This window comes from Ylistrum balloti, unplaced genomic scaffold (genome assembly GCF_031769215.1).
Source record: "Ylistrum balloti isolate Yb309-2 unplaced genomic scaffold, AGI_CSIRO_Ybal_v1 Utg370386, whole genome shotgun sequence".
Taxonomy (NCBI): Eukaryota; Metazoa; Mollusca; class Bivalvia; order Pectinida; family Pectinidae; genus Ylistrum; species Ylistrum balloti.
Window position 1 is genome coordinate 171,302 of NW_026782268.1, and position 25,835 is coordinate 197,136.

The 25,835-nt window shown below is 36.3% G+C and overlaps 1 protein-coding gene across 1 annotated transcript; it reads right to left on the bottom strand.

The window, feature by feature from the left end:
• Nucleotides 1-8,229: 8,229 nt before the first annotated feature.
• LOC132554145 (octapeptide-repeat protein T2-like) lies at nucleotides 8,230-16,678 on the bottom strand. The gene is made up of 3 exons (XM_060218447.1): nucleotides 16,667-16,678; nucleotides 16,241-16,367; nucleotides 8,230-8,837 (listed from the first exon to the last, which is right to left on the bottom strand). Exons 1-3 carry the CDS (start codon nucleotides 16,676-16,678, stop codon nucleotides 8,230-8,232), a joined length of 747 nt encoding a protein of 248 aa, XP_060074430.1.
• Nucleotides 16,679-25,835: the final 9,157 nt, after the last annotated feature.

Here is a 25,835-nt window from a genome sequence, read left to right on the forward strand (position 1 = left end):
TTACATTACAATGAGAGAAGCATTCATGACTTACTCTATTTACTTTCATTGGGAATGTATATTATGCTATTCTTTACATGTGTACAAACCTCTCTCTAACAAGATCAAATGAAGAGTTTCGTCTCGCCGTGCCGTATATAGTTTTACAGGTAGAGTTCCGTCAGCTTGCATCGGAAAAATGCCTTTTTGAATCTTTGAAATATTTCCATGTCTTTCATTTTGCTGAGAATAGATCAAAATCAAGACTGATAGCAATAAAAGATTTCTAGGAATAAAGGTATCTTTGGGCTTAACACGGATTTCCTACATATCACAAACAATTTGATAGTCTGTAGATAATTTGTGCGTTGATGAAAATATTGTGGTCGGAAGTGTCTATTTGCATCTTATTCCTTTAATGTAACGTCGGATATTATGTCTTTATCAAACAAGATGATATTAACAGAGGATAAGATTATGCCAGCTATTGATAAATAAGATATTATAATATTTTAAGTGGGCTGTAAGCGTTAATGCTAACAAGACTGATGTCATGGGTGAGCGATTTTTAAAAGAAACATACCAAATCAAATACTCAGAAAATAATATGATACAATCTAGATGTTGTATAACTACAAGACGGAATATACGAACAAAGACATGTTTAACACTATCTGTAGCGATAAGTACAACTTTAAAGAAGGTGAGAGAATTTGTACATAAAAGTTATTTATTTTGATATCAAGTCGGATTTCGTTTAAATGTTCTATGCGTGTAATACGAAATAATAAGCAGGTTTTACGATATCTTGATAGAACAGGGAATGTTTCTCACATAAAAGCATCATAACATTTTGTAGATAAATCAACTTTGATGTATCAACCTGTTACATACTGGTAGAGAAAGGCATTTGTATAATGTTTTTCACGTACACGTACTCTCTGCATCAATATAAGTGTACAATTCGCCCTCGAATATTTCATCTGGATTATAAAAATCTTTGTACCAAAATATTTTTTCTATTGACTATTTAATTATTTATCGAATCGCTGGATATCCATATAACCCACCAGTGTTAGTATTAAGGACCAACGGAGGCGCTGCTGCTACGCCAGTAACATGTTCTGATACAAACACAAGAAAACAAAATCTTTGACCGATCTACTTCAATCAGATAGAACACCAATAATCAAGATTCAATGTACAGGTTTAGTCCATATTAATGTATTAGAATTACAAAACAGCCATTTTATCGTTCTCGAAAGTATTAAGACATACAACCCTGGTATGAGATGGTGAAGTTATTTAATTCACTTAGCCTAGGAAGTACAACCACCCTGCGTCAGTTTTCTCTAATCGTTCAATGTCTTGAAAGGTCGTTGCCGTGCTTTCGAAGTCAGGGAAGAGAATGTAGGAGTTTACGGAAGGCGGGTAGTGTTTTGTTTGACTGGTTACTTAATCATAAAGAGAAGACTATGTACAGAAATCGTTCGTTTTAATTTCCGGTGAAATTTCCAACTACGTCTGGTCGTGTTCAGATTTAATTGAATGTAACATCTGAAGAGAAATTCTCTGACAGATCTTTTCTCGCACATACGCATGCATATAAGCAGAACCGAGTCTCAAAGAACTTAACCGGACAGACTATCTTCAAACGTTACAGTGTTTAAATACAAATTTCACAGTAGCCAGAAATGCGTTTGATAAACAGACAATTAAACAAACAAATTTTGGTATCAGCATTTAACACAGTTGTAGTCATGTGGAAACATTTCCCTACGCGTACTATTAACACAGAACGTATGTGACCGCGACATACAACAGTTCGGAAACAACGGCCCACTGACCTATTCTCAAAGCCTAACTGACCGATTAAGATGGTCAGTGACTTGTGATGATAAAACTTCCCTGTCTGCTTTCTATCGGAAAGCAAAGCAAGGGACATTTACAAGATAAGCCCATGACGTGAGAGTATCAATCTTGAGGAAATTAAAATATACTGGGTTCGAGATTAAAACGAAATATTTATTCACACAGAAAATGGTTTTGTGAGAAAACCTTGGGTTATTAGATTTTATCCCATTGAATGAATATTTATATCCGTTATTGCAACACAGGCGTGCTATTCCCTAGCTACGCTTAACGATAGAGAGTAATTAAGATTTACAACACACCATAAACAAAAATCGTTCCTCCTTGGGAAGTTATATCTAAATTTAGTCCACATTACGATAAAGCCTAGATTTCTGAAACCGTTAAACAAGAATAGAAACATTCGAAACAAGTTCTCCAAAAGTAGAGAATAAAACTTAACCGGTTCACCTGCCTTCTATTCAAATAGTGTTTGTCTTACGTGATCACATCACATGCAATACCGCGCTGACGACCAGCTGTCCAGCTCTTGTTCCCTGGGATTCTTAACTACCAAATAGTGTCTGGGCTATCCATGATTCTATACTCTAATGATACAAAGGGTATTGGCAGTTACGAAGTCACTAGTATTGACTCCTAAGAAAGTGGTCGACTCACACTAAGAAACATTTCCTAATGGTGCAATATCACCGGGTAGTAACATATCTATAGAACACGTACATAATTGATGAGGAACGAAAGCTCACATGATACCACAATAAAGCGAAGATTATCTAAGGTTTATGGGCGGCGCACATGTTAAGGGAACGGTACGTCACACGTAGAGGGTCTGTGGCGGCCTGTGCGTGTCCTTATCTCCGGCCTGGGCGGACATATTCAGAGATATAGCGAAGATTTACAAACTAACTGGGCGCCTAGTAAATATGATTCAATATTCAACAGGTGTAGTTTTTGAAAACACCTATTACATACACTGAATAATTAATGGACCTTTACTGACAACGTGATTTGTGGCTAGCTTTCCTAATTTTTATTCACTTCTTTATCTTTATTTATTTTACGTTTTAAGACATAATGGACATACACAAAGAGAAATCTGATCTGATTAACCGATTTCCAGTGACGGATTATTTTTTTTTATTTATTTTTGTCTCGGAAAGGTACAGTTTTTTGCCTTTATTCAAAACTCGTTGCGTCTATGTTTTCAATATCCTATCATGATTTGAAAGTCATCTGAAGATACATTTTCTATGGGATGTTGTTTGTGTGTTTGTACAATCCTGTCACTAGTTTTCAACAACTGTCTTCGTTCATATCTTGTGACCTTGATAATACACGATACTAATGACGCAGTACTGTGTATCAGACTGGTGACCACGGTGGTATGTATTAGCCGTAATATCGTGTTTCATACTACAACAACGTGCGCCAGTAGCGGACGTGCGCATGTCATTTTAAGTTCAAACTAACGCTCAGGTCGTTGATAAATGTTTTTCATTCATATTTTGTTTGTTTTACTTAACCCAGGTTGATCTTAACGTACCCGAACACAAGGTTACCAAGATAAGGCAGCACAACATATATATCTTATAGTTTTATCTGGTGAGATTTTGTTTGATAAGATATAATTTTAAACGTGTTCTATTTACCTAAACCTGATTCATCACCTTTATATCTTGACACAGTACAGGTAAATTAGCAATTATGTCATGCGTGCAATTAAGTGGCGATTTCATAGACACGTCTTGATCATGATGTCATATTTTTTACATGAACTTTATACATAAATTAGTGAAAAATCATACTGTTATAAAACTTGATTTGCAAAAAGTTTATTTAAAAATATGTATACTTCCTACCACACTCAAAAAATTGTTATATTCTGTTTATTCATTCATTTTATTTATTTATTTTTATCAATTTTTTTTTATATTTATTTATTTATTTATTTATTTATTTATTTATCAAAGAACATTTTATGAATTAGTTTACAGTGAACATCGGAAAATAGTTTACTAGCTGAAAGTAAAGAACAATGATTTTTTTTAAATACATACATTTTGTATATACTTAGTAGATCTACAAAGCGAAGCAATACGATAACTGTACATTGAGGCTTATCTATAACACATGTACTTGGTAGGGGGTGAGATGGGATGGTGAAAATGTATCAAATTGTATGGCATTTGAAACAGTATACATTCCTTTGAAAATTAAATCAGAATGGCTCATCCGAAATGTAGAAAATCAAATTGAAAACATGCGTAACGGTATATGTATTGATATGTTTAATATATAGAAAGTATGCAATCTTACTGCTATCGATATCCAACATTCTAGTAATTGTAATTCTAACAACAGCAAAAAGCGTGTTTGCCAAACAAAAACAGAAGCCTTGGTGTCTAAAATAAGACACAACCGTGCAATGCAATTGTATACACGTCATAGGTGAACGAGTACATGGTGATTCTGGCACCTCGCTGTGTTCTATTCTGTCAGCTTCCCTGCAGATGTGCCACTGTTTTCTAGTACATTTAGATTCACAAATAGTCGGAATCATGGCCTTCTCCCAGTTTGGTATTTCGAAGGGTACTTAGATATCTCTAAAGTACCCCAATCACACCCCTCAACCCCACTTCAGACCGTCAGAGATAGTGGACATGTTTACACGAGATGAATACCGTCAATAACAGATCCAATTGCTATACACATTACTGCTTAAGAAGGTGCCAAACCTAACTTGAAAAAGAGAGCACATGAATTTCTTTCTCTCTGATAAATAGGTACTATTTTTTCTGCGTGCTAATTTTGGTGCTGATAACAATTTTGACATATCTTAAGTGCTCAATATTATTTATCGGGAGATCAGAGACTTCAATATCTGACAAGTGCTTCAAGATAACGTAACAACTTCGAAAAACCAAGAAACACACTCCACACAGTTTGTTGTATGCACTTTACAGAGTGTCGTAAGTCATCACTAGTAGAACACATTGACATGAGTAAAAAAGAGAGGCAATGTTTCGAGCCAAATATTTGGGTCATATCCCCTTATTTTTTGGTGATTCTTTCCAATTCTTATTGTTCTTACCTATGCTCAAGGACGACATGTTTACGTAGTATAACTGACATCCCTTATTTCCAATCGCACGTGGTTGCATAATGTATCTTACACACGACATTTGTGTGTGTGTATTTCTTTTACTTCAGATTAATATAATAATATTTGTTTATTATACATTATTTCGTCGAATGCAGCGATCATAAACAATGTCAAAATATGTAGGTAATATTCTGGGAAATTTAGCTGAAATTTCGGAATTTGGTCACAGTAACATTGTACCGATCCCCTCGTTTTAACATGGTCCAGAAACAAATTGTAGCCTATATCGGTGTGATGGACAGTGCCAAGATTCTACCCCGAAAGGCGTCAGAACAGGGAGTAGGCGACTAGAGCGATAAATTATAATCATCTCTGGTGCTGTATTTGGTGCATATCATTCTGTGGTAGTTACATCAATGCTCCGTTATTGGCACAGTCTGCTACTTCCGATCTGTTTGGTGATTCCTGTGTAACCAGTATGTCACTGTGTACAAATAGGCAAGAACATTTCTTAAAGAAGCAAAGCGAGAGTATGACTTGATAATATCATTCTTGAAGTGTAATATGAACGCTATGAAAATACCGAAAACCACTTGGCGTCCGCCAATGTAATCAAGCTATCATTGTCCCGTCTTATAGGAACACTTGTACCACCCAACCGATAATGAGAAACTTACTTATATCAATATGTGTAATTAACGGTCGAAAGGATAACAAGGCAGAAGGTACACACTGCCTCGCCGTGGTAAATTATTATGAATAGTCGTGAGAGCTAGCTCTATGTTCCGGAGATCGACCACAAAGCACTGATTTCTGGTTACTTGAGAAAGTGCTTAGAGATAATAGTTGCCACAATATTTGGTACATATGTTTATGATAACGCTGATTAAGATAGGTTTATAAAATAAACAAGACATCGCGTCAGAAAGTAACCGGAAATACAAACATGTTTTACAGATTGTACAAAAGACTCACAAATAATTACAAATTAACAGTGAGACGCAGTAGAGCCAAACAATTCATTAAACTGCATCATACAGCTGTTTCGTCGTTCCAGGACTCGTTAGTAATGCTAAAGGCCTATACGTTGAAGCCTAAGAGGCGACTTAGAAAATCAAAATTGATCGAAAGAAATAATAAAACTAGATTAGGAGATGCATTAGCCCTATTACTCAATAAATGTCGTAATGTTCTGATATCTTATGATGTTTGGAGAACGTATGTGTGCAAGTGTATGTTTTCAACCTTGCCACAAATCAAATGAATTGAAATGTAACACGAAGGTTAATGTTGTCGACTTCGAGAAAGTCAGAGGATAGAAAGAAATAGTTCGTATTTACGGTTATTGATACGTAAACTGAAACCGGAGGTGATTTCTGTGAGCAAGGCAGTTGGTAGACAAGGATTTGAGTTGTCACTTATTGCATATAAACATCTGTGTAGCGAGAACATTGAAAATCTATACCGTTGAAGTAACACTTTGACGTCACTCGTGACGTCACTTCGTTTCGCATCCAATTTATGCATCTTAACCAGGCTATGTCTGTTTGCGGGGAAAAGCGGTATACCGCGAACTACACAAACTATTGCCTTATTTTAGGCTGAAATATGGCATTATGAAAACTCGGGGCCAAAACCGTTTAATCTAGGCCTAAGGTGGATGAAGTTTAATACGTGTTTAACATTAAATGGAGATAAAAGATCTAGAGCTATTGTGCTGCGGATCTATTCATGGTAAATAGTGATAACAGACTCGTAGTTGTAATGATTGCTATCAGAAATTCTTTGAATTTTCAGGGTATTCGGGAAATGAATGAATTCGGGGGATCGAGCGAGAGGAAATCAACATATAGTGCATGGAACGGTGACCTCCATTTTGACCACAGGTGGAGGAGACGTGAACTCAAACGAGAAGAACTTTGTGAAAAAGTGTATGAACCTCCATTTTGATAACCTTTATTTAGACGAGGCCAAGACGGAAATTCGGACACGACATGATAGTTGTCAATAAATATATGAATTTTCATAAAAGAAAGAGTAAATAGATTAGAAACATCGATGACGTCAAAAATATCTATAACAACGGTGACCTTGATCCTTGATATTGAAACGGGATTTCAGGGTCAGGGTCCCAGTTATCAAGAGGGAGACCTGATTACTAAACTTTTAATGATTTTGTAGTGATTGAATACACACCACATGCAAATTAAAGTGAATTCTTTGAAAAATAACGTGAAGCCACTGAGAGGATCTATTTTTAGATTTTTTTCATGCTCACTTTTGATGAAACACATTGTTGTATTAATATGTGATATCTCGGTAAGGTTAGTTTATCTAGTATATGTATTAAAATTCCCATAATTGTCGTCCTGAAACATCACCTTTCGGAAAGTATAAATATATTCAAAACAAAGTACAGAAGCCGAGAGCACGCATAGGCCAATGTCTTACAAGGTCTGGTGACTTTTGAACCCTGAACAGATTCTGTAGTAGAAAAACCTTGACCACGAACAAAGAAGGCAGTTCATCATTCCAGAAAAAATACTACAAGCTTGTGAAAGTAGACGTTTTATATAGGTTACACAAAGTCATTGTTATGGGTCATTACACATGAAGTACTTTATATTATGTTGTTTGTATATTGTGTTTACAGATATACAGATATGCATGTACACCTCGCGCTAGCGGAATAACGAATACCCATCATAGACTGACTCCTCTTTGTAAGAAGTATAACCAGCTTTTGTGAAACATGTTTGTAGCTTTTCGTGTTAGCTTTTACTATGTATACGTAAAAACTAAGGCAAGTATTTCCGACTCCTCCCCCCCCCCCCATAAAGATGAAGATAGGACTTATGGACTTATACATTCTAGGAATGATAAGCGTAGGGACCCCTCCCCCGTTACCGGAAATAGAACCCTTCCACATCTCTATCCCTCATCCCAATACCTATCGGCCCTCCTCTCCTACTCCCTTTACTATCACCCCTACCCCTTAACACTCGGCATCAAAATTATACCGAAACATTCATTCGGTCAACAGATAACCCCATAACAAGTATATTTTCATTAATCACTTAGATAACACTTCCATCCCCTCCAAATACTAACCGCCCAATCACAAATCATAAATATGTAAATGTCAGAATGCAAACAGTTACGTGATTCCAGGAACAGTGTAGAAATGGACATTGATAAAGCGGACGATTTACCTTGTGGCAGATAGATTGGCTTAGCTGAGTGATAGGGACTACTTATTAAGTAATTTTGACAGACTAACAAAGTATTATAAAAATAAAGAGGGTTCCCTTCTTCCTTTTATCTCCTCTGCTTCTTCCTCTTCCTTTTCTCCGCTTCTTCCTCCTCCTCCTCCTTTTCTCCGCCTCTTCCTCCTCCTCCTCTCCGCCTCTTCCTCCTCCTCGTCCTCCTCCTCTCCGTCTCTTCCTCCTCCTCTCCTCTTCCTCTTCCTCCTCCTCTCCTCCTCTCCGCCTCTCCGCCTCTTCCTCCTCTCTGCCTCTTCCTCCTCCTCCTCCTAGTCCTCCTCCTCGCCGTCTCTTCCTCCTCTCCTCTTCCTCTCCTCTTCCTCCTCCTCTCCACCTCTTCCTCCTCTCCGCCTCTTCCTCCTCGTCCTCCTCCTCTCCGTGTCGTCCTCCTCTCCTCCTCCTCTTCCTTCTCTCCTCTTCCTCATCCTCTCCGCCTCTTCCTTCTCTCCTCCTCTTCTCCTCCTCTTCCTCCTCCTTCCCCTCTCCTTTCCGCCTCTCCGCCTTTTCCTCCTCTCCGTCTCGTCCTCCTCTCCTCTTCCTCTTCCTTCTCTCCTCTTCCTCCTCCTCTCCGCCTCTTCCTTCTCTCCTCCTCTTCTTCTCCTCTTCTTCTTCTCCTCCTCCTCCTCCTCCTCCTCCTCCTCCTCTCTGTCCTGTTGCTGTGACGTGCCCAGCTAGTGTTAAGTGAAATCTATAATTAGACATAAACGGTCGTCTTCAAAATTATGTTTTAATGAAACACTATGCCCTCCATGGCAACAAAATTTTGAAGCGGGAAAATTATACTGTGTTACACACGTGCTAATTGCATGCACACTTTGTGAAACACTTATGTCTTCATTGTGGTAATAATGTTGTTTTTTCTTTCAAAGTTAGGTCAAAGGTCACGGTCAAGGTCACATAGTCAAAAAAGTTATTACCACCAAACATGTCTTGTCACTAGGAACATACATGACATATATGAAAGCCCTAACTCGTACGGTGCCATAGTTATGGATAAGGTTAAAGTTGACAACAGACACAGCACAAAAACAATATGCCCCGATCTTTCTATCCAGGGGCATGCAATGTCTGACAGTATCGACAACCAATCTCTACATTATTTCTCTATCCCATTCTCTCCAATGGCTTCACACTATTTCCACTCTGCTCGTTTTCATATCTTTCCTCGTCCGCTGAAAGGCTTTACGAGTGGACGCAAAACCCGTTAAATAAATAAAGTGAAAGTGCTCTCATCACCGGAGTTCTGGATAACAACCCTCATCACAATATCTAGAAAATGCCACTCATTCGCTAGGACTGAAATAGTCCCGTTCGATGAAAAAAAAACCCATCAATTAAAGGATCGTAATTTTTTGTCGGTTAAATTTTGTTTGATTACATAATACACCCATGTTTTTCATACATCTTTTAGGATAAAAAAGGGCAGGGGGTGGGGGAACTCAACCCGAGGGAGATAATAAGATGATAAAGTTTCTAACACGAGGCTTGTCGAATGCTTAACAGCTTGATAATCTTATCCCGAGGGTTGAGACCCCCTATCTCATCATAATGGAAGTGAATGATTATTTTTCTCTTACCCTTGTCCGAGTGCAAGATGAAGTGTATTATGTGTAAACAAAAACACGTGGACGGCGTACATATAGCGACGAAGCTCACGCCTCACACGCTTCTCTCACTGTGATTTAATTTAATTCTAGTTTACAAGCCAATAAAACGTGAAATAAAACCATACTCTTGATATTCTATATATAATTACATCAATAAGGATTAAGAGTGGTTTCAATCTCGATGATAACACCGGGTTTTCAGTTTTGAGGATAACACAAGATTTCAGTAACAGACTAGTGTATGTGTGTAGTTCCACTTCCGGGTTACGTCAGTGACGTCACTGAAAATGTTTTTTGAATGTGCAAAGAGCACGTGTTGCTTGTAGGTTGAGACAAGGATATCTCACATTGGAGGAAAGCGTGGATTATCTGTCCCAGGTAAGAGAAAATAGATTTTTCGTCCAATATTTATGATATAACAATTCTGTTGTTTTCATGGTTTTTTTTTAATTCATGCATTCATGCAGTACGTCAATATGTCATCATGATCTTAATCCAAACTCATATTCAATAGAATTTGGATAAAATGTGAACAAAAGAAAAAAAAGGTATGAAGACTACTGAAAAAATACAAGGAAAATCAGACCGAGTGTTCCGGAAGAGAAAGCGTCTCTTGCTTCAACTACGAAACCAACGGATAAACTGTGCATTTATCGCACTTGTTAAACACCACTGTTCATGGAATATCCAGCAATGATACACACAGTATGTCGGATTGTTTCGTGTTTGTGGATGCAGTATTCACTTGAAAGCGTTACACATCACACATAATTTTAATTGACTAACATTTACATAATTAAAAAGCCTTAATATGAAGGAAAAAACCATTATTGTATTGTATTTTCAAGGGTCTCGGACTAAATCTCTCCTATGTTTATATGTTGGTCCGTTGTCAGTATAATACGACCGTGATGCGGTGTCCAGCTGCGGACATTCCACATTCTACACACGCATGGTAACATTATCGAGCCGGCTCCAGTCATCATTATCTCAAGGATACTTACACGGACATATCGCTCCGGGATAGCGTCCTTCAAGGACCCCGCTTGTCGATAAGAAGTTAAAAACGTAACCAAAACAGCACTGCAGTTTCATTCATCTCTTAGCAGTGGTGCATGAATTATTCGAACAAAACTGTTGTCAGTTATACTAAATCAAACAATTCAGAATCTAAAGTCAAACTCGGATTCGACGGAACTTAGGCATATGATTTGAACAAAGAAAGCATTGCAAGGAATCTGAAAAAAATACATGGATAATAAGTATGACCATGTGTTCCGGAAGAGTAAACGTCAGTTAGGATGTGTGAATCTTCGTCTATCCAACCAAGACACGCCGCGTTCCCAAATGTGAACAAAGTTTTCAGACAATTGAATCACAAGGTATACTATGACCATAAAACATGTCTAATTTAAATTGTCACAATAAAATTGAATTTTCATTTTAACAACCATGAAACGTCACCAAAATCTTTATCAATCTGCACCTCTCGAAACTCCGTCGAAAATAAGAGAAAAAGTTCGACATTATTCATACAAGATTTTTTGTTTTTGTTTTTGGTTTTATTTTTGTTTGTTTGTATCAAATTATTTTTCATTACACTGCATTTATTTACAACTTAGAGTTTCATGTCACAAAACATTTTTCGGACATGTGGAATGAACGATATAAAATCTTAGAAGTGTTTGAATGCTTAAATTAAAAAGAGAAAAAAAAATTACCCACTTTAGGGGAGTGTGGTTGAAGCAATTAGCTGTGTATTGTATCATAGAACCTAGTTGCCAAATATAAATTGAATGAAACATTAATTAACTAGAATAAACGTTTAGAATACTGGGGAAGTCGGGCGTTAAATCTAAACCTGGATTCTCAATCATTTTTAGGAACAATACCATACCGTTAGCCTGTCTAGTGTTAATCAATGGTGCTGGAAATGTCTAGCACAAGTTGTAGTTGCCGAGATAAAAAGTCGGAACTATAATGGGAGATGTAGACAATGACAAAAACAGACAAACAATCTAATTAGTTCCCGTGATGTGCCATTCTCATAGACAGAACGAGCAACGCAATACAACGCTCGAACGAAACCACACAGAGAGTATACCTTCGTAGAAAATACCGAACACACATCATTGATATTTCCAGGGTAATTCATTTTGCGTAATGTTCAATTTTAAATGTGTCCACAGTCATACATATATCATTCATTCAGCTAGTACAAAATTAGGCTGTAATTAGAGCAGTTAATCTTCATAGCATGGCATTAACGCTATACAGATTAATTGTCGGAGTTCATCATTGTCTTCCTGTTAAAAAAATGAAAGAAGAAGAAGAAGAAGAAGAAGAAGAAGAAGAAGAAGAAGAAGAAGAAGAAGAAGAAGTTGAAGAAGAAGATGACGACGATGATGAAGATGATGATGATGATGATGATGATGATGATGATGATGATGATGATGATGATGATGAAGAAGAAGAAGAAGAAGAAGAAGAAGAAGAAGATGATGATGATGAAGAAGAAGATGACGACGATGATGATGATGAAGATGAAGAAGAAGATGATGAAGAAGAAGAAAAATGCAGTTCATCAAAATTGACACGGAAAGAGATATTTCACAATTGGTAAATCATATATATTGATTATCAAATGATCGATAAGGACCAGCGAGTCAGGTTTTAATCACTTTACACAAAACGATAAGAACCATTTTAACGTGATGTGAATACATAACTTTTCCGGTCGTAGTATGAGCCTGTCGCCATCTGGATTGTTTCATATTTAACGCGATTTCACACTGCTTTGTACGCGATATGAAAGATAACTGCCATGGAAAACAACTTATCAATAAAAAAAATCAGCAGGCATTGAAAGACGAATGTGATTTATATGAACGCATGTGTTATTTACAACAAAAGGTTATCGGGTACTTCCTGTGAAGATCAGTTACGTCTGTATAGGATATCAGTAATAAGACTGTTTCTACACCCATATTTCATCGAATAACGAGGAAACAAAATGTTCTACTTACACGGTTGGAAATTCTTACATAGATAGATTGTGAAACACAATTTACGGTCATTTTTTTAACATCCGACGGAGTATTCCGCCGTCGATAAGACTGTAGGAGTTGTTTCCCTTCTATCGCAAAAGCCAATGCCTACAAGAACTTGTATTTCGATGACATTGCGATTACATAATTGATCTTAAGTTTCAGGCGTTATTCAATAAAGTATTATTATAAACTAAACTAAACAAACAAACAAACAAGCAAACAAGCAAGCAAACAAACAAACAAACAAACAAACAAAATCGTATCATATCAAATGGATTACATGTGATATGATTTTAAACTTGGTTTCTCAGATTTAACAAATTTGTTGTAGGCTATTCAAATTATCTATATATAGAAAAGAAGGGAAAGTTGAGTACATTGAAATATAAAAAAGTATGTCGTAGTCTAGGAACTGTCACAATATTTGTTACCTTTTATCATTTCTTTATTGTTGTAGTCACGGACAGTCTGAGTCGATTACATCTTAAAAAAAAACAAAAAAAAACAAAGGTTATCCTCATTTGTAAACGGAAAAAGTAGATATACAATTAAACATAGGGAAATTGAAACCATTGATACGGTTTAGCTACGAACTATCATTAAGTTGTTGATTCAAATTCAAAACATTAACGAAGTCGTGTCCAATGAACTCGCATAGACGAAACAAAAATATGTTAAGACTGTAAAGGTAAATTTTATAACATTTGAATTCTATCGTGTAATAAAAATATCTTTAACAAATTATGTCTACTTGTTCCGTCGTAGTAAGTCTACGAACAACTGTAGCACTAGGTCGTAGGAGTTATCTCCCTTCGTCCGAGTTTCATACGCAGCTATTGAGGACAAACAATTTAACAACCTGCGCATTCGCGGATTTCTCTCTCCAGGTGAACGATGTTTCTACTATGACCTACTTAAAAAAACCCAAAAAACATATATCCATTTTTCTAAATTAAAGATCTAAAACGCACGCCTCTGATCCGTAACTTGAATATTTATTTTCTCATTAAAAATAAAATATCGAAATATTGATTTCAAGATGAAAATTTGTCACGTCATTTTTAGTTAAAACTTCCTCTAAACCTTTAATTTGACAACTTCAGGATGAAATTAAAAGAACTATTATGCTCAAATCTAAAAATGTATGCCTCTGGCTATCAAGTATATTAATTTTCCAACACATTGTCACTTTGACAAGTATTAGATAAAAATAGTTGTGATAGATGGAAATGATACATACTTTCAGGTAACAGATTAAAAAAAAAAAGTCAAACTGCTGTATAGGGAAACTCGCCTTCCATGCTAATGTATTCATGGGTCATTAAAACGGACAGAAAGTTTAGTTAAAATAGTTTGATTAATGATATAATATATCATTTTATGATACACAAAGTAAATTTAATGATTTCAAAATAACGAATTTTATATGTAATTAATGAAATAATTGATTAAATTTAAATGAAATTTCAAAATGGTTATAACCAAACCATTGTTTACAGCATGTACAAACATGTATGAACAATAGTTGGAATTCGGTTCATTTTTCTCTTCTGTTTTTAATAATCTTGTCACTATATATATTCGTTCACATTTAACTCAATATAAAAGGCATGTGCTGTTTACGATTGATATTTGTCACTATCAATGTGAATACATACTTACTTCGCTCCCATTCAGTCATTTATTTTCAACAGTAAATAAAACAATGATGTTGAATTAAAGACGTAGCTACTTTGTGGACGTGGATACTTACAACTACAATCATTTTAGTGAGAAGTGTACGATGATTAAAGTTTTAAGCAGACAAATTCATTCTTGGATTCTTTTTGAACCTTTCTGCCCGAGTTAAGAAGATAATTTCACAAATGATTTATAAGGAGAAAGGACAAGATGCCCTTTAAGTATAATGATATATCAATCACATTTTAAAAAAATCATCAAATTAAAAACATTTCGAGGAGATTTTCAGAAAAAAAAAAACACGAGTAGACAGCGCATTCATTCAATTTGCAAATATGGTTTTCTTGTCATACCATCATGAATGTATAGCATATTCCTATGAAAAAACTTATGATCAATTATTTAGATAAAACGAAAATAACACAATAATAATAATTTAATGAGCAATTATTTTATACAAATCACTACACAAAGCCTGCTTTTCATGAAGTGACGTCACTGACGGTTTTTTTCGCGCCAGTTCCAGTCATTTGAAATTCTTGAGTGGACCTGGAATGGAATTGTATAGTGTCAGACAGTAGACAGAGGGGTGCCGACAGCACACACATGACAGGTTGTTTGTTTACATACATATGCAGTTAGCCAGAAAGATTGTTTGGGGATTATAAGCAGCATACGGATTTGTGTCAGTGGTGTGTGAGAGTAGAGCAACTTGACTAGCAATCGACGCTGACCCCGATACAGCAAATAGGATGTAGCTAGATCCTGATCTACTTCATCATTCCAAAAGTCCAGATCTTTGTAGTGAAACGTCGCATTCCAAAAATATATCTTTATTTTAGTGTTATCTTTCAATTTACTATTATATTGTTTTATTTTGGATCTCGATACCCAGGTTTACTAAACAGCGTTTAACTTTTCACATAAATGACATTATTGCCATCAAACCTACGGTGCGGACAATCTGCTCCTCAGAATCATTGGAAACTAGTGCTGAACTCTATAGATTGTGATTTTTAAGGGGCTTTATCGTTTAAACTTCTTTTTCGCCTTGCCAAACAACTTCTGGAAATAAAATCTGCTGCAATTTCCGTAAGGTAATGCCCGTTCACAATATGTAAGGTCAAGATATTCTTAACGTCGAAACGACCTCTGATTATTAAAGAGCCAGACCCACTCCTCGACCGATATTATTTTATATAAAAAAATTGATGATTTTCTATTTTTCTCCGGTAGCAAATGTTTTTACTTACCCTGTAATACCACGATTTTAAAATAAATCGCTACCAATCAAGCGTAATAAAGAGTTTTAAAAAAGAATTCGTAACGACTCAGTGCTAATTTATAATTATGCGGGAAGTCCTGCCCTCTGACGCATGTGTTTTGACAGGCTCTGAGGCGAAGAGAAGGAAGATGCCGTAGGAACGTGATATATCAATGGCAAAGATTTATATTGGCGAGCATACGGAAAGATGGAATGCTGTGAAGACCGAACTGAATTCAAAAACAAATTACGAAGTAGCGGGTATTTTGCTCGACAGATACGAACACAGTCCACAAATATAAAAGTGATTAAAGTATGTTTGTTGCTTTTTGTGGCATATGATGACCTGACAGATAAAGAAACGAAGACAAATACGGTGTTCTGCATGCAGCTGATGTCTCTTTTCTCGGGCGTAGGCCTACCGCGTGCTTGCCTAGAACATCGAGGTCGTCCTCTCCCTGCCTCTGCCTCTCCCTTGGGTTCTTCCTCTCGCTCCGCGCCCTCGACCTTCTGGTTCATACTCTGTATCGCTCTCTCTTTGGCTCTCTCCTGGAGTATCACTCTAAAATCATATTCATATAAACTCTTCTCATCGAATAGTCGCTTTAGATAGAACAATTTCGCGATGTTCTATATGTTCGTTACCGTATCGCAGCCCACATCTGAGGGCCTCTTTGCAATTAATCATAGTTTTTCTCGTAATCTGCACGTATTTGTGTCATATCTAAGCATTGAAAGATGTGATCAAAACATACGTTAGATCATTTCCATACCGGATATATAGAGTATTGATTGCATTTATCGGTAAAATCTCTTTACAAGCGATGTCACATGGACGTACTACTCACCTCTACCTCCATTTTTGTATTGGTTCTGACCGCGTCTGAATCTATCACGTGACTTTTCCTCATCAATATTCATATCCTGGTGTTGATTAATGAGACTAATTCCGGCACCGATATCTCCTGTACCCTTTCAATTTCAAGTTCGAAACTTTACACAAGTCTTTATTTATATATTATCAATTAGTATACAACATCATTTCCAGTCAATAAAATGTGTAAAAAATATCTATAACGGAGTGGGTCTGGCTCTTTAAATAAAGGGCCTGTCTAATTTAGCTTAAATATTTCTGGAACAAAATACAAGGTTTGCATAAAGAGGTAATCATGCAACATATACAAGGTCAAAGGGGCTGGCTTTGATAAAACACTGAAAAGAAATGGAATTGACCGTAACGCCCAGAATCATGATATGGGATAAAGCATAGTCCGAGAAAAGGGATGACCTTGACCTATCATGAAAGTCACAGAGACTGACTTTGCTAAAGCGGTCAAATGTGGGCATTAGGAATTGATCCTGTATTGATGTTGGAGTAAAATTTTGCTGTAAGTATTTAATGCCTAAATTCCCTTCAGCATTTTTTTTTCGACGTGTTAGCGTCTTCACTGTCTATTCGACCCATTAATAATCTTACGTTGATCAACAAGACATCAAAGAAACCACCCTCTACCTGCCAGGGTTGGTGCATTGCTGTTTTACGTCCTATTAACAGCCAGGGCCATTTGAGGACGTGCCAAATTGGGTGGTGGAGGAAAGCCAGAGTTCACGGAGAAAAAACACATACTTTCGGCCAGTATTTGGAGGCTGCCTTAGGTCTCGAAGCCACGACCCAGAGTAGGAGAGCTAGTGAAAAAGACGCGAGGCACCTTACCCATCCGATCATGGCACACCCTACCTGAAAGGGATTTTCTTCCATCTGTTGTGTTTACGGCATTCAGTGGAATATTATTCCTTCCTATCCTGCCTGGGTCTCACCTAGTTTAAAAATACAATTCTGAAAATAATTAAATTAGGGGTTCAGTCTAATGGTAATGAAGATGATATAGATATAAGAATTATCCAAGAACCGCTTACGGTTATTCACGTCTGACCTGCAGAGATTTTGTTTTTAAAAGTTGACTTTGTCGTCCTTCCGCCGCTGTGAATGCTCATAAGATACAAAAACAGTTTAAATGGAACCTCTGGTACCAACGCAAACAATTTGTGGATGAAAAACGATGAATACAATTGTATGAGGGTAACAGCGTTCTAGATGTCTGTACAGAAAGACTTCTAGACATGTAGGAAGGATTAAATATACTGGGAATTCGGTAAATGAAATTGTTAAGCATGTGTTTCAGTTTGTGTGTTAAAGAATGACCCGATTCTAAACAAGAGCCTACCTGTCGACTTAAGGTCCCCGACCTAATGCAGGAATATAACACCGATTTGTATCTATTTCTTATGGTTATTTAGGTTTAATTATTCCTGTTTAGAAATCGCAAAAACTATCAAATATTGAACTTAATAACACAAATACTGATACAGTATAAACCATTAAACATAAAAATATCAGATTTTTCTAGATTTATTGAAGAGGACATTCGACAGGACTCATTCCGTGAATTCAATCGATATTTTTAATCTCACTCTACAATGCTCATACAATTTAAATTCTTGGATAAAACATTATTTCGTTCGTGTTAATTTGCGTGCTCTTTTAATATTTTTTTTCGGCTGAAGTCATTAGTCTAAACTGGAACTTGCTTGGAACATCTGGTCTTGATCCAAAGGTTATGTGAGAATGTGTCTAGTTTTGTTTGAGGAGCGAAAATCACGAAAGAGAAAGATATGAAGAAAAAGATTTCTTGTGTTTAAAGAGTCATGTGGTTGATATGAATCTAAAAAGTGAAGTTGGTCTCGAGTGATATGTCACATGAAAAGGCTTGCCATGAAATCCCAATAACAGCATCATGAGACTGTACAGACATTGATACAGTATACCTGACGAACAAGTGTTAACGGATCAAGGTTTTTATTTGATCTTTCAGACTTGTGCCTCATTAAGGGAGTTTACGTGTACAGTAGGAAGCAATGCAAACAAAACATTTGATGACCACAAAACAGGCTTTGTAATGAAAATGAGAAGAAACTCAATATCAAAATTGACTGAATCTTTCCTTGATGAATTAACTGTAAAGTTGAGATAAACTTAACACATAATACAAACTGAACTAGATGCAAAATAAAACTTGTGACAAAGTTGCTCAGAACAAGGACTGATGTATGTTGTGTCACTTAGAAATGCAAACAAACGATTCAAAGCGATATGGTGTGCAAGTTAATGCTTTATTTTTTTTGGAAAATACAGGATGTACGTATCAGGAGAAGAGATGAAAACTTGAAAACAGAATCGGAAGAGAACTTAGTTTTTTCTCGAATGGTCTTAAATGTTTGATTTTTATTTTGAATGATTATTTGCAGACGGATTCTAAAACAGATCCTAAAGCATTTGCAATATAAAATGTCGATGTTGCTAATTTTCTGTTTGTTTTCAGATGTCCCGTTGTTTTGAATGATGTTTTACCGCTGATTCTTTTAATCATATCCCATACCTTTTTGATGGATGATTTAACTTGGACACATAAGATCTCCAAGACAATTGTTGTGTAAGTGTATAGATCGACGGGCTCTTGACTAATTCCAGAGTTGTTTAAGTTTTCGCTAGTGAGGTTGTCTTTGAATTGCCTCAAACCGGTTTTCCTATTTCTCATACCTTTATCACAATCTTCATTAATCCGAGAAATTTTTGTTGTGTTTTCTTTTCGACTTTGGCATACATTCTCAAGGAGTTCGGCAGTAAAGGATTCTATAAGATCTAGATTCAGGAAATCAATGGTGTTTAGAATTTCGATATCAAGATGTTCAAATGTACTGCAATCTGCTTTATATAATTTCCAGTGGGGAACAAAATCGCTTTCTGTGGATCAAGCATTCCTTAGAAATATTGGAAAGTGATCGCTTCCACAGAGATCGCCATGCACCGTCCATTCGAAACCGACTACAACCGATGGTTGACATAAAGTTAAATCAAGGTGCGAGAATGTTTCGGAAGTTCTAATGAGTTGGCAATTTATTATTGTAAAGACAAAGTTATTTTCCGATATGAATTTTTCATTTTTTTTCCTCTGTCATTAGTGTCGGAGGAACCCCAAAGGTTGTTATTGCCATTTAAGTCACTCAAAATTATTAATGGAGGAGGCAGGCGCGATAGGATAGTCATTATTTGGTTGTTCGTAAAATCAGTTTGGAGGGAAATAGCGCATACAGTAAGCGTTCTTTGGAGCGTAACGCTAACAACAATTGACTGAAGGTCCGAATGTAATGGTATATTTCTGTGAGGATAGCAACTCCATCTTTGTTTGCTAACAAGACCGAAGAAATTAAACAATGAATATTTTCTGAAATTGACATTTGTTTCGTGGCGACGGATTACACTAGGGTAATATCATTGAGACAGTCAAAGAATTTCATCAATCTACAAAGTCTTTAGAGGTAAGTAGAGAACCATTGATAATTAGCTAGACTACTTGTTAAACCTGTGGTGGTTTGACAGCTTTAATAGAGATCTTGGAGGAGTTGGATAGGTATAATCTTTTTCGTGTTGTTTTTTTGATTGGGTGGTGGGTTTGATGGGGGTTGGGGCTGCTGAGTTTGTTTCGAAGGTAATGGTGACTGTGTTGAAGAAGGATTTGATGCAGGAAACCGAAGACTAGAAGGACTGTCGCATGACATGCCTGTGTAGCAGCATCACTGGACTGTAAGTTTGTAATACCAGGTTTTGTACGATTAGAGAGAGAAAGAGAGAGAGAGTGATATATATATATAGATAGAGAGAGAGAGAGAGAGAGAGAGAGAGAGAGAGAGAGAGAGAGAGAGAGAGAGAGAGAGAGAGAGAGAGAGAGAGAGAGTATTTTTAAAGTTTTACATCCGAGCCATTGCCAACACTTTTAAGAATTTCAAGATGATGATTTTCGATGTTCAAAATATATATAAACTGTGAAAACAGGAAGTGAATCGATGTTAATATACTGTAATACTTAAAATCGAGAGACAGCGAAAATTTTCAGGCAATTTTGAAAAGGTACCATTCGAAAACTACTGGACCAAGTTAGAGAAGTAAAATACTTCTGAAAAAGTATTTCGATGTTTTATGATTTTTTTGCTGATGGAATGACTGAGTTTAGATGTACCACTAGTTATGGTATTTCCCCTTTCATCTTTAAATTATTTAGTGGTGACATTTGGTTGGCCACTTTGCCGCTTAATTTCATTACTCTGTTTATATTACAGTATTTTATGGCGTTATTAGGGGCACTATCATGTTTGGAAACAGTCTTCGCACTGCATTCTGTGTTGCAAGGGCAAACATTACAAACACCTAATTGAAGACATATTTTCCAATATCGAACGAAAAAAATCTGTACACCAAGAAAAAAAAATAAAAAAAATATGATACGGATGGTAAGGACAGCTATATCGGACAGAACACGATTTATTTGTTTGTTCAATGTCTGACGTCCGATATGTCAAGATGCAATCGTCAGATCAACTTTCATTATAAGACGCGATTCTTTCGATTCCCAAACAACCTTTATTTAATCGCTATGTTTTATCAAGTTTTAAGACATAAGAGGAACTATGACTAGTCCTGTATTCGACAGGCCAATTAATTGCCTTCTCGCCATACATAGCGATGTAGAAGACATGCCGTTTTCCTACAGGACACGGAAAGTAAGTATCATATTCAAATGAAAATATTTGCTTGTATGATTTGGCCATTTCAAAGATCGAATCAAATCTAAAGTTTTTTTTGGCTTTGTACTTATCTATTAACAATTAATTGAAAACACTTCCAATTTTGTAAACAAGGCGATGCCCAGCGAACCAAAAGCTTTACATAAGTTGTCGTGTTGCCCAAGTTATTGTTTATTCAAATTTAGATAAAGCCGTTGAAGAATCCTTTGACAACTGAAATTATTCTTATCATCTCGATGCCCTTTGAAAGGTTTCCTAATAAATATTTTACTCGTTCATATTTTGCCATGGTGAGTTTGAATTAGGTGTTTGCTAACATTATACATTTTCGGTTATTGTAACCAACGCATTATCAGAAAGAAAGAAGTAAGGAAAATAACAAATGGCCACGTTCCCGAATGGTCTTTATGCATACAGATGTGTTAGATTGGTTGCGCAGGTTAACCAAGGCTTTCGTCATAATGCAATTGAAATGAGTACGTAGGCAGTACAATTGTTCTAATTTTTCATTTAATATGTCGGTTATGTTAACTTGAACATTTCAGCAATATCAAAAATTAGGTAGTTAGATGTCGAATTGATAGCAAATATGAAGAATTAAATTTTTTAACTCAATTCTTTATTGACTTGAGTACCTAATAAACGCCAATTTAATCTACCTTCAATGCCTTAAATTACAGGCTTCTCTTTTATCCCCTCTTTTACATCGATACAACGATGCATTTTCTTGACATTAACTGTAATAAGAAAACGAGAGCAACTATCCTTGATAATAACGGCTATACATTATTTCTGCAAGAGATGATACTGCACGTGCCAGTAGACTATAAAACAATCACAATGAGAACGAACACGACCTTTTGGTTACACCATATGACGAGTTAATGATAGAGTGTTATCCACGGCACACGCAAACGCCTCGATTTTGACTCCGACATACAAACGGCGAATTTTATAGACGGTAACAATTAAATGCTTCCTCCGATATAGGGAAAATCAATTCAGACGTTATAAAAATTGACAAAAGACGGCAATCAAATTTGCGATGATCAAATACCGTGACAGAATATAGTAATGGCGCTAATATCATACAAGTATTATTTCATACGTGGACACTTTTAAAATGTGACGATGCCAATGTGAAGCATGGTCATGACAACCATAATAGATATATACCCATTCAGCCAGATAAGTACAGAAAATACAAGACGTAATACACTATGTACTGTTAGTACGTGTGACAGATAAGTAACCTCCTTTTGGTGTTGTTTTACGGTCCCAGCGAGAGACATTTAGAATTAAACGTCACTTAAACCACGCTCACAGTGAACACGTCATTAAATATAAAAAGGAAAATGTTAAAACAAAAAAACTATGTACAGACATGATATAACACTTCTTTTAAAAAACAATGCAGTTTGTATTATGTACATATTACGCCTGGGAACTACAGATATAGCAGATAACAATTGTAAAGTTGATATGTTTGTAAAACACGATACAATAGTAGATGATACACTATCGGTCGATGTGTCCTACATAAAGAACACATGCATTATGGATAAGCCAAGGTGTAGCATTTAACAATTTTCTGGACGCCATTTATCAACACTTACTGCCGACTTGTCAAGATGTCGACACCCCAGTGGGAAATCATTACGGTACGATAATAGAAATTGATGTTTTAACTGATCAATTTGATGACGCTGAGTTTGTTTTATGCCTGAATATTACATAACCCGTTGTTCATTATAATTATTCAAAAGTTATATCTTGCTTTGAACAGAATATATATTTCATAATAGTATAGATTGTTAGTGTGAGCATACATGACTTCTAAGACTAAACTAGGAAATACGAATTTCATGAAGAAATAATCTTACTCCGATAAGATAAGATATCATTAAGAGTAGGACAGCTTCGTGTATGTTAATAGTTTGAAGGATGCTCTGGAAACCAATCTCGATAAATATATCATCAACTAAAATATATGCATTTCGTGTGATATCGTCCTCAGTATACTTCTTTGATTTGGTGCACAGAGTTGAAAAATATCTTTTAATAGAAGAAATGTCTTTAGAAGAGGATGCTTAAGATTGGTCGAGCGCTCCTTTGAGTGCTTTCAAATCTACAAACCGGAAGTCCGCCTCCTGAATTCACAATAAAAAGAATGCTATAAAGTATTTTTCAAAGATTTTAACAACTAAAACGATTCGGCGATGAAACCCCGTTCCGATCGGTTTTTGTGAAGTTTAGGGTTGAGAGAAATCCACATCCTAATCCCTATACGCAATCAAAATGACCGTAATACCGAAACGCGATAAACAAGGTAGTCTTTGGAAAGATATGAGGATGTGCAAGTAGGGCGTTCTACCTTATCAAGTAGATGGAGATCTTCATGGTCATGTTAACACCAGGATCAAGGAATACAGGCTCGTTGTTCTCATGTCTGTTGGTTGACATTTTTTATACGAGGCTGAATTTGACAAAGAACGTATCAATACAGGTCAAAAGGACCTTGCAAAGTCGTTTAATTTCACGTTCAGCAGATTAATTATTGACGTCTTGTCTTTAAATAACAGGAAATCCATCGTACATACCATTAAGAATAGGAAATCAAATACTCGATAGACTCTCCCACATTAATTGTTGATCTCTATCTTTTCAATAAAACCAGAATGGGTATCTTTCCACCAAGTCGTATGTCAAGCCAGATGATTTCAATTTTACTACTGTGATATTTTTCATGTCTTAAAGCAAACAACCCTGCATCCCTAACCTATGGTATTTAAATGTCGCACTTGTGTCGATAGTCAGAGGTCTTTTCCATTTACCACGATCTTCGTACTTTTGTTTATATTTTACCTATTTTTATCGAATGTCAGTATGGATTATGATGCTGTTGACATGTTGGTATTTTCTTGTTATATTAACCGAATTTAGTCAGTTCTTCGGCCGCGTGGTAAGACCGAATTGCCGGACTTTGAATTGTACCAGCATTTCACATTTTGGGATGCCGATAACATAGAACTTAGTTAAAGTTTGAAGTCATTTGAAGCAACAACAATTCAATATGACTGTCAGTATATTACATGTATGTTTGTACAATATAAAAAAACTCTTCGGCGTTGCGTGGCACGGTATCATAATGCCATACATCAGCTATCTTGTCAGCAGTATTTTTTAGCGCTGGAAATCCCAACCGGAAGCCAAATAGCAAAATCGAACAAGTGAAGTGCGACAGTGACAATCACATCCGTCCACATGTTGGTAATTGTGAAAACAGATACTCGTACACGAGCTGGCCGTTAGGCGACGCTAGGCAACAGTTAATGGTTTCTGATGCACGTACGTAATATATATATAATTCTAGAAATTTCAAATCACATTTCGTTGTGTGACATGTGCAAAATAATTATTAAAACTTTAATTTTGACGTAAAGTACTTTGAATGCTATTTCGTCATTGTGAATTGTGTACACCAGGGCCTGTATTCATGAAACCATTCTCATGCTCAAGCATAGATTTTGTGCTCAAGCAAACTTTTTTTCATAAATCACCTAAATCATATAAAATAATACAAATGTCAAATATAAACATGGAATATAGCTTTGACTTGAAGTCCTTTCAAATTTATTTTTAAATCTTTTGCAAAATCAGCCTTATAGATTATTTTTAAATTTAAACAAGACATAAGGCTTGAACACAAAATTCATGCTTGAGCATGAGAACGGTTTCTTTAATACAGGCCCTGCTGTTCTGCTGTTATTGTATGGGTTTGATTCATTTGTAAAATATTGTCAAAAAAACTATATAATTTGACTGATCAGACGGTCACGATCCATACGGTAATATTGACAATGGCGGAAGTCAAGAGCGTTCTCGTGGACAAAGACAGTGATGACTTGGAGTATGAAGGCTTTGAAAGTAATGATGTAGACGATGAAGAACCCCACAGTTTGTTTGACGTGGAGAGCTGAGTCCTAGGAGGCATATCCCGTATGCCAGAACCTTTCTTGGAGATCCTGAGTGAGACATTCGAGGTGGAACCAGTGTCTGATCTCAACTACTCGGAAAAGAGATGTGATTGCCCAGGAAACCAAGAGAGTATGTTCTTTCGTATTTGGTCACCCACCAGGGCCTCACTCAACACTCAAGGCAACTACTTTGGGCAAGATGAAGGCATTCGTGGTCATGGTGATAGTTATGGACCTAGACAGGTAGCATGACATCCCGGATTACCTGACAAATGAATATCAGTGTACTATTTGTCGTGTCTAAATCCGACGTCCTTCTTTCATCTATCTAACAACGAAGATGAGGACTTGATGGTTAATTCTACTTTGTAGAAAACAGGACCTCCTTACAAGGATATAT

Excerpts from the sequence above, each read along its gene's own strand:
- LOC132554145 (XM_060218447.1), bottom strand. Across the intron at positions 8,838-16,240 it reads ATGTTCTAGGCAAGCACGCG|GAGGAGGAGAAGAAGAAGAG; the intron begins GTAGGCCTACGC and ends GAGGAGGAGGAG.